This window comes from Salvelinus alpinus, chromosome 10, assembly GCF_045679555.1.
Source record: "Salvelinus alpinus chromosome 10, SLU_Salpinus.1, whole genome shotgun sequence".
In the NCBI taxonomy this organism is placed as follows: domain Eukaryota; kingdom Metazoa; phylum Chordata; class Actinopteri; order Salmoniformes; family Salmonidae; genus Salvelinus; species Salvelinus alpinus.
The window spans coordinates 14056476-14074400 of NC_092095.1; the positions used below are offsets into that span (position 1 = coordinate 14056476).

The 17925-nt window shown below is 45.4% G+C and overlaps 1 protein-coding gene across 1 annotated transcript in view; it reads right to left on the reverse strand.

Annotated features, from left to right (window-relative positions):
- LOC139531436 (pleckstrin homology-like domain family B member 1) overlaps positions 1-17038 on the reverse strand; it is an 82220-nt gene extending 65182 nt beyond the window's left edge. The window contains exons 1-4 of the mRNA XM_071327884.1: positions 17033-17038; positions 8211-8267; positions 6878-6998; positions 5968-6156 (exon numbers count right to left, since the gene is read on the reverse strand). Of these exons, the coding sequence (XP_071183985.1) occupies positions 5968-6156; positions 6878-6998; positions 8211-8267; positions 17033-17038 (373 nt within the window). The remainder of the gene's footprint in view (positions 1-5967; positions 6157-6877; positions 6999-8210; positions 8268-17032) is intronic.
- Between the last annotated feature and the right edge of the window lie 887 nt (positions 17039-17925).

Here is a 17925-nt window from a genome sequence, read left to right on the forward strand (position 1 = left end):
GGCTTTGCTCCTGTGATATGACTTAGTTGTATGGTTTTGTTGGATTCTGGGTAAACTCTGATCATTTGTATACACATAAACATAGTATATAAAGGAAGACACTGGTTTATATTGCAGAGGTTAATGGTTCTCTGTAGAAAGACAGAGTGGCTGTGGAATGTGTTGGGTGGACGGGAGGAAGTCACAGGATTGCTATAGGGGAAGAGGCTTGACATCTGTGGATTAGGCGAAGGAGGGGTTGAGGTCAGGTCAGATCTCCTGAAGGGAGAAATTATGGTTCATTACCCTATTACCCTCTTCCTGTCGAACCATAAGATTTAAGGATTGGAGAGAAGGAGGAGAGTCTAAAGTGGAGTATATACAGTGGGGCAAAAAAGTATTTAGTCAGCCACCAATTGTGCAAGTTCTCCCACTTAAAAAGATGAGAGAGGCCTGTAATTTTCATCATAGGTACACTTCAACTATGACAGACAAAATGAGAAAAAAAAATACAGAAAATCACATTGTAGGATTTTTAATGAATTTATTTGCAAATTATGGTGGAAAATAAGTATTTGGTCACCTACAAACAAGCAAGATTTCTGGCTCTCACAGACCTGTAACTTCTTCTTTAAGAGGCTCCTCTGTCCTCCACTCGTTACCTGTATTAATGGAACCTGTTTGAACTTGTTATCAGTATAAAAGACACCTGTCCACAACCTCAAACAGTCACACTCCAAACTCCACTATGGCCAAGACCAAAGAGCTGTCAAAGGACACCAGAAACAAAATTGTAGACCTGCACCAGGCTGGGAAGACTGAATCTGCAATAGGTAAGCAGCTTGGTTTGAAGAAATCAACTGTGGGAGCAATTATTAGGAAATGGAAGACATACAAGACCACTGATAATCTCCCTCGATCTGGGGCTCCACGCAAGATCTCACCCCGTGGGGTCAAAATGATCACAAGAACGGTGAGCAAAAATCCCAGAACCACACGGGGGGACCTAGTGAATGACCTGCAGAGAGCTGGGACCAAAGTAACAAAGCCTACCATCAGCAACACACTACGCCGCCAGGGACTCAAATCCTGCAGTGCCAGACGTGTCCCCCTGCTTAAGCCAGTACATGTCCAGGCCCGTCTGAAGTTTGCTAGAGAGCATTTGGATGATCCAGAAGAAGATTGGGAGAATGTCATATGGTCATATGAAACCAAAATATAACTTTTTGGTAAAAACTCAACTCGTCGTGTTTGGAGGACAAAGAATGCTGAGTTGCATCCAAAGAACACCATACCTACTGTGAAGCATGGGGGTGGAAACATCATGCTTTGGGGCTGTTTTTCTGCAAAGGGACCAGGACGACTGATCCGTGTAAAGGACAGAATGAATGGGGCCATGTATCGTGATATTTTGAGTGAAAACCTCCTTCCATCAGCAAGGGCATTGAAGATGAAACGTGGCTGGGTCTTTCAGCATGACAATGATCCCAAACACACCGCCCGGGCAACGAAGGAGTGGCTTCGTAAGAAGCATTTCAAGGTCCTGGAGTGGCCTAGCCAGTCTCCAGATCTCAACCCCATAGAAAATCTTTGGAGGGAGTTGAAAGTCCGTGTTGCCCAGCAACAGCCTCAAAACATCACTGCTCTAGAGGAGATCTGCATGGAGGAATGGACCAAAATACCAGCAACAGTGTGTGAAAACCTTGTGAAGACTTACAGAAAACGTTTGACCTCTGTCATTGCCAACAAAGGGTATATAACAAAGTATTGAGAAACTTTTGTTATTGACCAAATACTTATTTTCCACCATAATTTGCAAATAAATTCATTAAAAATCCTACAATGTGATTTTTCTGGATTTTTTTTTCTCATTTTGTCTGTCATAGTTGAAGTGTACCTATGATGAAAATTACAGGCCTCATCTTTTTAAGTGAGAGAACTTGCACAATTGGTGGCTGACTAAATACTTTTTTGCCCCACTGTATACTGGTAGTGGTGGAAACATGTCTTTATCTGAACACAGCTGTACAGAACCTTTGGGGAGAATTAAACTTGGTTCAGCTTCTCTAGTGTCCGTGAGCTATTTACTCTGAAAAATTAGAACCTAACAGTTTATAATCTCTGTTATTGGAAAAACACTGCAAGCACAATGCGGATTATTGGCTGCGTGTGTGTGTGTTTCCAATTTCACACTCTCTCTCTAAACCCACAAGTGTGTGTGCGTGTGTGTGTGTCTCTCTCTCCACCTCTCTCTCTCCCTCTCTGCCTCTCTTTCTCTCTCTGCCTCTCTCTCTCTCTCTGTCCCTTCTTCTCCGTCCTTACTATGAACTTTCCAATTCTGTCTACCTCTTGCCCTCTGCCCTGCCCTCTTCATATCTCTTTTTCTCTACGACTCTCTGAGACAATACCTTGGCCTCCAGGACGTATATCAAAAAGCATCTTGTCAATATTAGAGTCAGCCAGCCACAGTGTTAAAACAGACAGGTCAGTGAATATTTAAAGCGTTAATCCAATCTCCCAAACACCTGATTATTAACATAACAAAAGGCACATCTCAAAAGGTGGTCCAGGTAAGACATTACATAGCACAGCTGGGGGAGACCGATGACATCACGGATTCCCGTCAGACCAACTCCTTGAAGTTTGCAGTTGTGTATAAAAACAAAAACACTATTTTGCTCAAAACATATTTATTTGACCCTTTTAGTGTGTGTACTTTACTGTATTTATACTTGGGATATCGCTTTTCAACAGTAAAAATGTCAATAATCGCTGGAAGACGTCTTTTAACGGACAGTGGTCAGACCAGACCAAGACAGAGAGGTGGGGAGGAAAGGAAAGGGAAAGGGGGGTACCTAGTCAGTTATACAACTGAAAGGGAAAGGGGGAGACCTAGTCAGTTATACAACTGAAAGGGAAAGGGAGAGACCTAGTCAGTTATACAACTGAAAGGGAAAGGGGGAGACCTAGTCAGTTATACAACTGAAAGGAAAAGGGGGAGACCTAGTCAGTTATACAACTGAAAGGGAAAGGGGGAGACCTAGTCAGTTATACAACTGAAAGGGAAAGGGGGAGACCTAGTCAGTTATACAACTGAAAGGGAAAGGGGGAGACCTAGTCAGTTATACAACTGAAAGGGAAAGGGGGATACCTAGTCAGTTATACAACTGAAAGGGAAAGGGGGAGACCTAGTCAGTTATACAACTGAAAGGGAAAGGGGGAGACCTAGTCAGTTATACAACTGAAAGGGAAAGGGGGAGACCTAGTCAGTTATACAACTGAAAGGGAAAGGGGGAGACCTAGTCAGTTATACAACTGAAAGGGAAAGGGGGATACCTAGTCAGTTATACAACTGAAAGGGAAAGGGGGAGACCTAGTCAGTTATACAACTGAAAGGGAAAGGGGGAGACCTAGTCAGTTATACAACTGAAAGGGAAAGGGAGATACCTAGTCAGTTATACAACTGAAAGGGAAAGGGGGAGACCTAGTCAGTTATACAACAGAAAGGGAAAGGGGGATACCTAGTCAGTTATACAACTGAATGCATTCAACTGAAATGTGTCTTCCACATTTAACCTCAATCCCTGAGGTGTGAAAAGAGAGAAATTAATGGGGGGAGAGAGAGGTAGGAAAAAATGAGAGAATGTGACAATAGAGGAATGTGTTCTTCCAAAAAACCCTAAGAAGGGAAAAGGTCAAGCGGGATAAGAGAAAGGAATGTTTGGAGCTAGAAGAGAGAAGGAGAAATAGAAGTCATCACTAGGAGATGCCATCACTAGCCGGCTACCACCCGGTTACTCAACCCTGCACCTTAGAGGCTGCTGCCCTGTATACTGTACATAGACATGGAATCACTGGTTACTCAACCCTGCACCTTAGAGGCTGCTGCCCTGTATACATAGACATGGAATCACTGCTCATTTTAGTAATGGAAAACTAGTCACTTTAATCATGTTTAAATCATGTTTACATACTGCTTCACTCATCTCATTTGTATATACTGTATTCTATTCTACTGTATTTTAGTCAATGCCACTCTGACATTGTTCATCCTAATATTTATATATATTCCATTCTTTTACTTGTAGATGTGTGTGTGTATTGTTGTGTATTGTTAGATATTACTGCACTGTTGGAGCAAGGAACACAAAGCATTTCGCTACACCCATAATAACATCTGTTAAATATGTGTATGTGGCCAATGCAATTTGTTTTGAAGCAAGAGTGAAAATGATTCAAAGAGAGGCATATATGCATAGTCACTTTAACCATATCTACATGTACGTACTGTACTACCTCAATCAGCCCGACTAACCGGTGTCTGTATATAGACTCGCTACTGTATATAGCCTCGCTACTGTTATAGCCTCGCTACTGTTATAGCCTCGCTACTGTTATAGCCTCGCTACTGTTATAGCCTCGCTACTGTTATAGCCTCGCTACTGTTATAACCTCGCTACTGTTATAGCCTCGCTACTGTTATAGCCTCGCTACTGTTATAACCTCGCTACTGTTATAGCCTCGCTACTGTTATAGCCTCGCTACTGTTATAGCCTCGCTACTGTTATAACCTCGCTACTGTTATAGCCTCGCTACTGTATATAGCCTCGCTACTGTTATAGCCTCGCTACTGTTATAGCCTCGCTACTGTTATAGCCTCGCTACTGTTATAACCTCGCTACTGTTATAGCCTCGCTACTGTTATAGCCTCGCTACTGTTATAGCCTCGCTACTGTTATAGCCTCGCTACTGTTATAGCCTCGCTACTGTTATAGCCTCGCTACTGTTATAGCCTCGCTACTGTTATAGCCTCGCTACTGTTATAACCTCGCTACTGTTATAGCCTCGCTACTGTTATAGCCTCGCTACTGTTATAGCCTCGCTACTGTTATAGCCTCGCTACTGTTATAGCCTCGCTACTGTTATAGCCTCGCTACTGTATATAGCCTCGCTACTGTTATAGCCTCGCTACTGTTATAACCTCGCTACTGTTATAGCCTCGCTACTGTTATAGCCTCGCTACTGTATATAGCCTCGCTACTGTATATAGCCTCGCTACTGTTTATAGCTTTGCTACTGTTTATAGCCTTGCTACTGTATATAGCCTGTCTTTTTACTGTTGTTTTATTTCTTTACCTACCTATTGTTCACCTAATACCTTTTTTGCACTATTAGTTAGAGCCTGTAAGTAAGCATTTCACTGTAAGGTCTACACCTGTTGTATTCGGCACACGTGACAAATAAACTTTGATTTGATTTGAAAAGGAGAAGGAGGGAGAGGAAGGGGAAAGGAGGAGTGTGTTCTTTATAGTAGTTGGACGTTGTGTCATCATGGCATTGCAGACATCAGGAGCTATCCGTTCCAAACCAACGCTAATCAAGCTAATAGGCTAAGGGCCAAATTTATACACATACTGTATATACAGGAATGTGAAAGCTAACTGCGCACACACACACACACACACACACACACATACACACACACACCACACACACGCTCAAATTTGCACTACAGCAACTACTACCAGTAGGTGGCGACTAAGTGTGTGTGTTTGTGGTACTGTGTGTATGTTTGTTACTGTGTGTGTGTGTGTCTGTGGTCCTGTGTGTGTGTGTGTTTGTGGACGTGTTTAACTTTTCTGGACCAGAAGTCCCCACAAGAATAGTAAATAAACACAAATTTGACCAAATGGGGACATTTTGTTAGTCCCCACGAGGTCAAATGCTATTTCTATGGGGTTTAGGGTTAAGGTTAGAATTACGTTAAGGGTTAGAGTTAGGAGCTAGGGTTAGTTTTAGGGTTAAGGTTAGGTTTTTGGGTTCGGCTTAGGTTTAGTGTAGGGAAAATACGATTTTGAATAGGACTGAATTGTGTGTCCCCACAAGGTTAGCTGTACAAGACTCTGTGGTCCAGTGTGTGTGTGTGTGTGTGTGTGTGTGTGTGTGTGTGTGTGTGGTCCTGTTTTTGAATTCCTCTGAGTATCTCACCTTGTGTGAGCGGGACGGGTGATGTCACGGGGACCCCGTCCTGGGAGCAGAGGTTACCGTAGGGGTCAAGGGTGATGACCCCTGACCTGTTGGTGATGACACAGTGTTCCGCCTCGATGCCTGCACCCTGGATGGGGATGTCTTGGGGTATCACCGCGTCCTCTCGCCCGATACGGGTCACTCCTGGAACTAGTCATGTTACGTTGTTGTGGGGTAGACTTTCGATCATAAATAAATGTTTGTGGGGTTGAGATCAGTCTTGCATTTGTAGGCTAGAGATGATCTAGTCAGCGAAGCACATCTGTTTTAGACTGTGTTTAAGTCTACCAGTCTAGACTGTGTCTGGGTGTAGATCTTGTTAGCAAGCTATCTGTCTCGAATACTGATGAACAAGAGACACCTGTCCATGACTGGGAGCTGAGCTCTAAAAATGTACTGCAATTATGTCATTTTACAGTAAAATTACTGTGTGTGTGTGTTTAGTGTTCCCTGATGGAGGAAGTACAAGGTACAAATCTGTCGTTCTGCCCCTGAACAGGCAGTTAACCCACTGTTCCTAGGCCGTCATTGAAAATAAGAATTTGTTCTTAACTGACTTGCCTAGTAAAATAAAGGTAAAAAAAAAAAAAAAAAAAAAAAAGTCAGTCTGTCTCCCTGTCCTGGTTCTAGTGTTCCTTGATTTCCTCCCAGAGTATCATATTATTCTCTCTCTCTCTCTCTCTCTCTCTCTCTCTCTCTCTCTCTCGCTCTCGCTCTCGCTCTCTCTCTCTCCCCAGTAGCTGTCACCAGTAGCTGTCACCAGTAGCTGTCACCAGTAGCTGTCACCATGGTTACAGTGAAATCTATAGACAGATGAACAGATAAAAGCATCAGGGAAAGTATGGGCCAATTAAATGTGTGTGTGTGTTACCTTCTTTAAGGGGCAGTAGGGTGATGGCCTCACTCAGTCTCCCACTCCCCAGGCTGACCAGATGTGGTGTGGCTGTCTGGACCTTCAGGCCTTTCCCTGTGTCTATCAGATCCAGGGGCGACTGGGGAGAAACACACACATTTACCATACAGTTTAATAGTTTATAATATCACATCTTAACAGTGTGACGGTGTTCTCCTTTCTTTTCATGAACAACAGATTAAAAGCAGTGAAAACTTGGGCATGTAAAGTCTTGCAACTTCTTTTGAAAGTAAACCGAAAGGCACTTTCTTCTCCTCCTCTCCTTTCTTCTCCTCTTCTTTCTTCTCCTCCTCTTCTTTCTTCTCTTCCTCTCCTTTCTTCTCCTCCTCTCCTTTCTTCTCATCCTCTCCTTTCTTCTCCTCCTCTTCTTTCTTCTCCTCCTCTTCTTTCTTCTCCTCCTCTCCTTTATTCTCCTCCTCTCCTTTATTCTCCTCTTCTCCTTTATTCTCCTCCTCTTCTTTCTTCTCCTCCTCTCCTTTCTTCTCCTCCTCTTCTTTCTTCTCCTCCTCTCCTTTCTTCCCCTCCTCTTCTTTCTTCTCCTCCTCTTCTTTCTTCTCCTCCTCTTCTTTCTTCTCCTCCTCTTCTTTCTTCTCCTCCTCTCCTTTCTTCTCCTCCTCTTCTTTCTTCTCCTCCTCTTCTTTCTTCTCCTCCTCTCCTTTCTTCTCCTCCTCTCCTTTCTTTTCCTCCTCTCCTTTCTTTTCCTCCTCTCCTTTCTTCTCATCCTCTCCTTTCTTCTCATCCTCTTCTTTCTTCTCATTTCTTCTCCTCCTCTCCTTTCTTCTCCTCCTCTTCTTTCTTCTCCTTTCTTCTCCTCCTCTCCTTTCTTCTCCTCCTCTCCTTTCTTCTCCTCCTCTCCTTTCTTCTCCTCCTCTCCTTTATTTTCCTCCTCTCCTTTCTTCTCCTCTCCTTTCTTTTCCTCCCCTTCTCTCTTTTCCTCCTCTTCTCTCTTCTCCTCCTCTCCTTTCTTCTCCTTTCTTCTCCTCCTCTCCTTTCTTCTCCTTTCTTCTCCTCCTCTCCTTTCTTCTCCTCCTCTCCTTTCTTCTCCTCCTCTTCTTTCTTCTCCTCCTCTCCTTTCTTCTCCTCCTCTCCAGAGGAAACACAACTCACCAGCCGATCCTGGGCTTTCTGTGCTTTCTATAGTGCTGCTGGTCCAAACTCTAAAGGCCTTAATGTACTAACCATTCTACTACCAGTGTATTGTAGCTGTGTGAGGTTAGGTGTGTGACGTTAGATGTGTGAGGTTAGATGTGTTAGCTGTGTGAGGTTAGGTGTGTGAGGTATCTATTGTCACCTGTGTCTCGTCTGGAATCATCTGGTCTGATTCTGACTGACAGAATGTCTCTGGGTCCTAAAGGAGAGAGAGGAGAAGGAGGTTAGACTACATAGAAGATAGATCCAGAAATTAAACACACTGTATCTACATAGAATATACACCCAGAAATTAAACACACTGTATCTACATAGAATATACACCCAGAAATTAAACACACTGTATCTACATAGAATATACACCCAGAAATTAAGCACACTGTATCTACATGGAATATACACCCAGAAACTAAACACACACACACACACACACACACACACACACACACACACACACACACACACACACAGTCTTGTACAGCTAACCTTGTGGGGACATACAATTCAGTCCCATTCAAAATCCTATTTTCCCTAACCCTAAACCTAACCCTAATCCTAACCCGTACTCTTACCCTAACCCTAACCTTAACTCTAACCATAACCCTAACCCTAACCCAAAAACCTAAACTTTATCCTAACCCTAAACCTAACCCTAGCTCCTAACCCTAACCCTACAACTAACCCTAGCTCCTAACCTTAATATTTAACTTAATTTTAACCCTAACACTAATTTTAACCTTAACCCTAAACCCCCTAGAAATAGCATTTGACCTTGTGGGGACTAACAAAATGTCCCCAGCTGGTCAACTTTTTGTTCGTTTGCTATTCTTGTAGGGACTTCTGGTCCCCACAAGAATAGTTAAACACACACACACACACACACACACACACACACACACACACACACACACACACACAACACAGTGGGACTCTACGACCGTGACTATGACCATGAGTACTAGTCTCTGATCCAACCACCCTGCATTGTTCAACTGTTGATTGGAGTGAGGTTTATTTCACAGCTCTGTACAAGAATGAAAGCAAAGGCCAGTAAATCTCCATCTAGATTGAGTGTGCGTGTGTCTATGAGTATGTAAAAGTAGGGTACATAAAAGGAAGTGGCCTTACGGTGTGACAAGAAGGACAGCAATTGGAGAGGGGTGGAATTAAACAAAGAGGAAAATAGACATAGATATGTAAACAAACAGTAAGAGCAGCAGAAGGACATGGTGGGGACGTGTGTGTGTGTGTGTGTGTGTGTGTGTGTGTGTGTGTGTGTGTGTGTGTGTGTGTGTGTGTGTGTGTGTTGAGTCTCTGTGTTTCACACACACAAACGAGTGAAATACCACAGCAAACATGATTAGTTAAAAAAAGCCTTGTTAAAATCACATCAACCACGTATTCTCCCTCTTCTATCATTCCTCTTTCCTCTCCTCCCTCTTCCCTTCTCTTCCTCCCACTCCCACTTACCCTCCTCTGCCTCTCCTTTCCTCTCCTCCATCTCTCCTTTCTTCTCTCCACCTCTCCTCTCCTTTCTTCTCTCCTCCACCTCTTCTCTCCTCCACCTCTTCTCTCCTTTCCTTTCTTCTCTCCTCCTCTCCTTTCCTTTCTTCTCTCCTCCTCTCCTTTCCTTTCTTCTCTCCTCCTCTCCTTTCCTTTCTTCTCTCCTCCTCTCCTTTCCTTTCTTATCTCTTCTCTCCTCTCCTCTCTTCTCTCCTCTCCTTTCTTCTCTCCTTTCCTTTCTTCTCTCTTCTCTCCTCTCCTTTCTTCTCTCTTCTCTCCTCTCCTTTCTCCTCTCTCCTCTCCTTTCTTCTCTCCTTTCCTTTCTTCTCTCCTCTCTCCTCTCATTTCTCCTCTCCTCCTCTCCTTTCCTTTCTTCTCTCCTCCTCTCCTTTCCTTTCTTCTCTCCTCCTCTCCTTTCCTTTCTTATCTCCTCTCTCCTCTCCTTTCTTCTCTCCTTTCCTTTCTTATCTCCTCTCTCCTCTCCTTTCTTCTCTCCTTTCCTTTCTTCTCTCTTCTCTCCTCTCCTTTCTTCTCTCCTTTCCTTTCTTCTCTCTTCTCTCCTTTCTTCTCCTTTCTCCTCCTTTCCTCTCCTTGCTTCTCCTCTTCTCCAGAGGAAACACAAATCACCAGCCGCTCCAGTGCACTTCCTCTAATTCAGAACTCACTTCCCCTGTCTGAGGACATTTCCTTTACGGACTCGAACACCCTATTTGCTCCTCGACAGACAACTTCTCACACACGCACGCACACACACACACACACACAGGCAAAAGATAAAGAGGTATGTGTGTGTTTGATATGATCTGATGGAAATGGAGATCAACAGCACTTGAAATTCAGGTAGATTAAAATAAGGACAGTAATGAATAACCTGAAGGACTACTGACAGGAGTACTCTTCATAATGACAGGAGTACTCCTCCTCCTCCTCTCACACCTCCTCTCACACCTCCCTTTACCCTCTCCCCTGTCACTCTTCATGCCTCCTCCTCCTTCTCTCACACCTCCCTATACCCCCCTCCCCTGTCACTCTTCATGCCGCCTCCTCCTCCTCCTCTCACACCTCCCTATACCCCCCTCCCCTATCACTCTTCATGCCTCCTCCTCCTCCTCTCACACCTCCCTATATCCCCCTCTCCTAACACTCTTCATGCCTCCTCCTCCTCCTCCTCTCACACCTCCCTATACCCCCTCTCCTAACACTCTTCATGCCTCCTCCTCCTCCTCCTCCTCCTCTCACACCTCCCTATACCCCCCTCCCCTATCACTCTTCATGCCTCCTCCTCCTCCTCTCACACCTCCCTATATCCCCTCCCCTGTCACTATTCCTCCTCTACCCCCACCCACCTCAGACATGTTAACAGCCACCCAGGTGAAAGGGCGAGTCAGGGCAGGGGTTTCGTCTCCTTACGTTTTAGTGGAGGGATACAGAACTGCCCTCAGCAGCCACATTGTTGGGCTGTGTGTGTGCGGGCATGCGTGTGTGGTGTGTGCTTGTGTGTCATCATTCCATGCTCCATATATCTGTCGGGGGGTAGGGATCGAATCCCAGTCCATGCTGCTGCTCTAGGAGGTCCGATCTAACCCAGAGATGTGTTTTCAGAACAGAGGTAGAGACAGCACAGAAGACATGTTTAAACTGATCAACACACAGCAGAAAGCAGCGCAAAATCTCTGTGGCTCAACTACATGTTAAAGACTAGCATATTACTAAGTCTGTACGGACAGGAGAACGAGAAGGACAAAAACAGAGAAAGGGAGGATAAACAAAGAGGAGTGGAAATAAATGAGAGAGAGAAAGTGATAGAGAGGAGAGGAGGAACATGAGGAAAACATTGTGATGAAGGGATGAGATGAAAGGAGGAGAGCTGAGCTATAACTAAGAGAGACCATCTGGGTGAACATTGCCTTCCATTTCTTCTTTATGACTTCTCTCTTTTTATCTCCCTATCCTTCTCTTTTTTCTTTCTGTCTCTCTCTCTCTTCTCCCTCTCTCCCTTGCCTTCCTCCATCGCTCTCTTTCTCTCCAGACATGGGAGAATGGTAGTATTTGAAGAAGCCCTCAGCTGTTAGACACATGGGTTACTGGACATCAAAGGTGTGTGTGCACCAGCATGCACATGCCTGTGTGCATGAGTTGTTTTGGAATCACCACATTTAATTAGACACCATGTACCTCAGCAGGGGATTATGGGTAGGGCATGGGGTGGGGGGGGTAAAAGGGAAACTGTATACAATATCACTAATTTACTCTCTCTCTTCTGTCTTTCTTTCTCTGGCCGGTCCCTTCCTACATTCCATCCTCCCAGCTGACAAAGCTCTTATTGTGTCCCTCCTTCTGCCTCATCCCCTATGGGTGACAGACACGCACATAATTATTTGAATAAATCCATATATAAACAAATTCAATATCAATAGAACTTGATGGAAGGCACACGCGCGCACACACACACACACACACACACACACACACACACACACACACACACACACACACACACACACACACACACACACACACACACACACACAAAATGACACACTCATACATAAGGGTCGAGTGGGACAAACCCTTCCCTTCTTCATGCCCTCTCTCCCGCCCTCCCTTCTTCATGCCCTCTCTCCCGCCTTCCCTCCTTCATGCCCTCTCTCCCGCCCTCCCTCCTTCATGCCCTCTCTCCCGCCCTCCCTCCTTCATGCCCTCTCTCCCGCCCTCCCTCCTTCATGCCCTCCCTACCGCCCTCCCTCCTTCATGCCCTCTCTCCCGCCCTCCCTCCTTCATGCCCTCTCTCCCGCCCTCCCTCCTTCATGCCCTCTCTCCCGCCTTCCCTCCTTCATGCCCTCTCTCCCGCCCTCCCTCCTTCATGCCCTCTCTCCCGCCCTCCCTCCTTCATGCCCTCTCTCCCGCCCTCCCTCCGTCATGCCTTCTCTCCCGCCCTCCCTCCTTCATGCCTTCTCTCCCGCCCTCCCTCCTTCATGCCTTCTCTCCCGCCCTCCCTCCTTCATGCCTTCTCTCCCGCCCTCCCTCCTTCATGCCTTCTCTCCCACCCTCCCTCCTTCATGCCCTCTCTCCCGCCCTCCCTCCTTCATGCCCTCTCTCCCGCCCTCCCTCCGTCATGCCCTCTCTCCCGCCCTCCCTCCTTCATGCCCTCTCTCCCTCTCTCCCGCCCTCCCTCCTTCATGCCCTCTCTCCCGCCCTCCCTCCTTCATGCCCTCTCTCCCGCCCTCCCTCCTTCATGCCTTCCCTCCCTCTCGGCCTCCCTCCCTCCTTCATGCCCTCTCTCCCGCCCTCCCTCCCTCTCTGCCTCCCTCCCTCCTTCATGCCCTCTCTCCCACCCTCCCTATCTCTCTCCCTCCCTCCCTCCTTCATGCCCTCTCTCCCTTCCTCCCTCTCTGCCTCCCTCCCTCCTTCATGCCCTCTCTCCCTCCCTCCTTCATGCCCTCTCTCCCGCCCTCCCTCCTTCATGCCCTCTCTCCCGCCCTCCCTCTCTGCCTCCCTCCCTCCTTCATGCCCTCTCTCCCACCCTCCCTATCTCTCTCCCTCCCTCCCTCCTTCATGCCCTCTCTCCCTCCCTCCCTCTCTGCCTCCCTCCCTCCTTCATGGCCTCTCTCCCTCCCTCCCTCATGCCCTCCCTCCCTCCCTCCCTCCCTCCCTCCCTCCCTCCCTCCTTCATGCCCTCTCTCCCTCCCGCACTCCCTCCCTGTCTCACTCTAATCACTCTCTGGCTAATCAATGGCTTAATTTGATCAGTTAAGTAAATGGGAGAGGAGAAATCTGTCTCCAGGTCTAGAGTAAGAAACACACGCGCGCACGCGCGCACACACGCACACAGGCACACGCACACGCACACGCACACACACACAGGCACACACAGGCACACACATACACAGGCTTCCCTGCGCTCGACTCCCATCCAAAGCCATAGCCAATACTGGCATGCAGTGTGCGCAGCAATAAACAATCAAACAACAGTGTTGTTTGTGTGTGTTTAACAATCAACCATGGAATACTGAGCTGTAATCTGTCAGTAGGCTGCTATATAGTTCAGTCAGGAAGTAACCCTTCAAAAGAACAACGGAACCGGACTATTACCTGTTACATAACAGAATAACATATTAGGAAAAACGTAACAGGCTAGAAATGACAGGCTATAGAACCCATCACGTGTACATAATCAACCTAAAGAAACATACAAATAATAAAATATAAATGTTTTACCATCATTGCAACAGGGCTGAGAAGCCCGGGTTATGATGAGAGAAAAGGTCCAAAGTTTTATACTGTCACTTTGCTTCTCGGCTATAGTCTATACACACACACACACACACACACACACACACACACACACACACACACACACACCGAGGCAGGCCACCTCACAGGCGTATTCCACGGCTGGACCGAGAAGTTCAGTTGCACTCCACTGACTGCCCCGTCCTCTCACACACACTGAGGCCGGCCCCCGGCAGTGGAGACGTGAAACGCGAAAGCTGTAAGGGGACCTGGGAAGAATGGGGCGTGTCTTTGTGTTCCTATGTGTGCTGACAGACACTCAGTAAAAATGTCTTTATTCTTTTGGGACTTTTGTTTGTGTCATGTTTACTGTTAATTTTTATTGTTTATTTAACTTTTTGTTTATTATCTACTTCACTTGCTTTGGAAATGTGAACATATGTTTCCCATGCCAATAATGCCACTAAATTGAATTGAGAGAGAAGACTAAGTTGCCATACAGTAGCTTTAATCTAATTGATATAAATTCCCTCAAGGATGCCCTGACCACGACAACGTTCAGCTAACCTAATTCCTTTAGGAACACATTTCCTTGCACGGTGACTAGCCATTTCAGGGGAAAATATTATATAATCAAAATATAGTTCCTAAACTATCCTAGATATCCTAGCCTCAGTTGGTCATATGCCTCCTGCTACCCAGGGCCTCCTGATTGTGTGGCATGAGGAGAGGGTAGGCCTGGCGGGAGAGAGTAGGGGTCAGTGCGGGTTATCTGACACAGGGAGGACTCGACGTTAACAGGAAAGTCCAGCACGTGCTCTGTCCCGCCCGCTCGCCCTGTCCCACCCACTCCCTCAGCCCAGGATAACTCTTTATACACACATTCATAACAGTCATAGTAGACAGGATATTGGTGGCCACATCACCAACAAACTATCATGGTCCATACACACCAAGACAGTTGTGAAGAGGGCAAGACAACACCTTTTCCCCCTCAGGAGACTGAAGACCATCGAGAGCATCGTGACCGGGAGCATCTTCGGCTGTATGGGAACTGCTCGGTATCTGAACGTAAGGCAGTACAGAGGGTAGTGGGTACGGCCCAGTACATCACGAGAGCCAAGCTTCCTGACATCCAGGACCTACAGTACCAGTCAAAAGTTTGGACAAACCTACTCATTCAAGGGTTTTTCTTTATTTTTTACTATTTTCTACATTGTAGAATAATAGTGAAGACATCAAAACTATGAATTAACACATGCAATCATGTAGAAACAAAAAGAGTGTTAAACAAATCAAAGTATATTTTAGATTCTTCAAATTAGCCTCCCTTTGCAGTTTTGCACACTCTTGGCATTCTCTAAACAAGCTTCATGAGGTAGTCACCTGGAATGTACTTCAATTAACAGCTGTGCCTTGTTAAAAGTTAATTTGTGGAATTTCTTTCCTTCTTAATATGTTTGAGCCAATCAGTTGTGTTGTGACAAGGTAGGGGTGGTATTCATAAGATATTTTGTAAAAGACCAAGTCCTTATTATGGCAGATCAAATAAGCAAAGAGAAAGGACAGTCCATCATTTAAGACATGATGGTCAATAAATCCAGAAAATGTCTTTAAAACTTCTTTGGGTAAGGGGGCAGTATTTTCACGTCCGGATGAAAAGCGTGCCCAGAGTAAACTGCCTGCTACTAAGGCCCAGATACTAGGATATGCATATTAGTAGTAGATGTGGTTAGAAAACCCTCTGAAGTTTCTAAAACTGTTTGAATTATGTCTGTGAGTATAACAGAACTCATATGGCAGGCAAAAACCAGAGAAAAAATACAACCAGGAAGTAGGAAATCTGAGGTTTGTAGTTTTTCAACTCTTTGCTTATCCAAGATACAGTGGAAATTGGGTTATATTGCACTTCCTAAGGCTTCCACTAGATGTCAACAGTCTTTAGAACCTTGTTTGAGGCTTCTACTGTGAAGTGGGGGCGAATGAGAGGGGAATGAGTCTGCCAGAGAGCCACGAGCTGACCAGTCGCGTTCACGTGAGAGAGTTAGCTTGCGTTCCATTGTATTTCTGAAGACAAAGGAATTCTCCGGTTGGAACATTATTGAAGATTTATGTTAAAAACATCCTAAAGATTGATTCTATACATCGTTTGACATGTTTCTATGGACTGTAACGGAACTTTTTGACTTTTCGTCTGAAACTAGTGATCGTGCGTCATGAATTTTGATTACTGTGCTAAACAAACATTTATTGTGGAACTGGGATTCCTGGGAGTGCATTCTGATGAAGATCATCAAAGGTAAGTGAATATTTATAATGCTATTCTGACATCTGTTGACTACACAACATGGCGGATATCTCTTTGGGTTGTGTTGGTCTCTGAGCGCTGTATTCAGATTATTGCATGGTGTGCTTTTTCCGTAAAGTTTTTTTTGAAATCTGACACAGCGGTTGCATTAAGGAGAAGTGGATCTAAAATTCCATGCATAACAGTTGTATCTTTTAGCAATGTTTATTATGAGTATTTCTGTAAATTGATGTGGCTCTCTGCAAAATCACCGGATATTTTGGAACTACTGAACATAACGCGCCAATGTAAACTCAGATTTTTAGATATAAATATGAACTTTACCAAACAAAACATACATGTATTGTGTAACATGAAGTCCTATGAGTGTCATCTGATGAAGATCATCAAAGGTTAGTGATTCATTTTATCTCTATTTCTGCTTTTTGTGAATCCTCTCTTTGGCTGGAAAAATGGCTGTGTTTTTCTGTGACTTGGCTCTGACCTAACATAATCGTTTGGTGTGCTTTCGTCGTAAAGCCTTTTTTAAATCGGACAATGTGGCTGGATTCACAACAAGTGTATCTTTAAAATGGTGTAAAATACTTGTATGTTTGAGGAATTTTAATTATGGGATTTCTGTTGTTTTGAATTTGGCGCCCTGCAGTTTCACTGGCTGTTGACAAGGTGAGACGTTACCGTCCCACATACCCTAGAGAGGTTTTTAAGTGCAGTCGCAAAAACCTTTAAGCGCTGTGATGAAACTGGCTCTCTTGAGAACCGCCACAGGAAAGGAAGACCCAGAGTTACCTCTGCTGCAGAGGATAAGTTCATTAGAGTTAACTGCACCTCAGATTGCAGCCCAAATAAATGATTCACAGAGTTCAAGTAACAGACACATCTCAACGTCAATTGTTCAGAGGAGACTGCGTGAATCAGACCTTCATGGTCGATTTGCTGCAAAGAAACCACTACTAAAGGACAGCAATAAGAACATACTTGTTTGGGTGAAGAAACCTGAGCAATGGACATTTAGACCAGTGGAAATCTGTCCTTTTTTCTGATGAGTCCAAATGTGGGAGTTTTGGTTCCAACCGCCGTGTCTTTGTGAGACGCAGAGTAGGTGAGCGCATGATCTCTGCATGTGTGGTTCCCTCCGTGAAGCACGGAGGAGGAGGTGTGATTGTGTGGGGGTGCTTTGCTGGTGACACTGTCTGTAATTTATTTAGAATTCACGGCACACTTAACCAGCATGGCTACCACAGCATTCTGCAGTGGTACGCCATCCCGTCTGGTTTGCGCTTAGTGTTATTATCATTTGTTTTTCAACAGCACAATGACCCAAAACACACCTCCAGGCTGTGTAAGGGCTATTTGACCAGGAAGAAGAGTGATGGAGTGCTGCATCAAATGACCTGGCCTCCACAATCACCCGACCTCAACCCAATTGAGATGGTTTGGGATGAGTTGGACCGAAGTGTTGAAGGAAAAGCAGCCCACAAGTGCTCAGCATATGTGGGAACTTCAAGACTGTTGGAGATAATGTCCTCCATGAGGCCATTGTACCGGAAGACCTGGAGAGCGGTAGGGAGACCAGAAAGAGGGAAAAAACAGCAGGATTGAGAGAATCTGTTCACAACAACCGTAATAGTAGTAAAACCATCAGACGGAGGGAGATCAGTAACAAAAACTATGGACAGATGGGACCAAGGCCGCTGAGACACGGGAAGGGGAAGGAGTTTCCCTGCTGGATCATGCCGGGGAGATTTTGTTTGGGCACATACGGAGCATGAATTTATATATCAGGTGATGTCCTGTGCCAAGCAGAGCCACC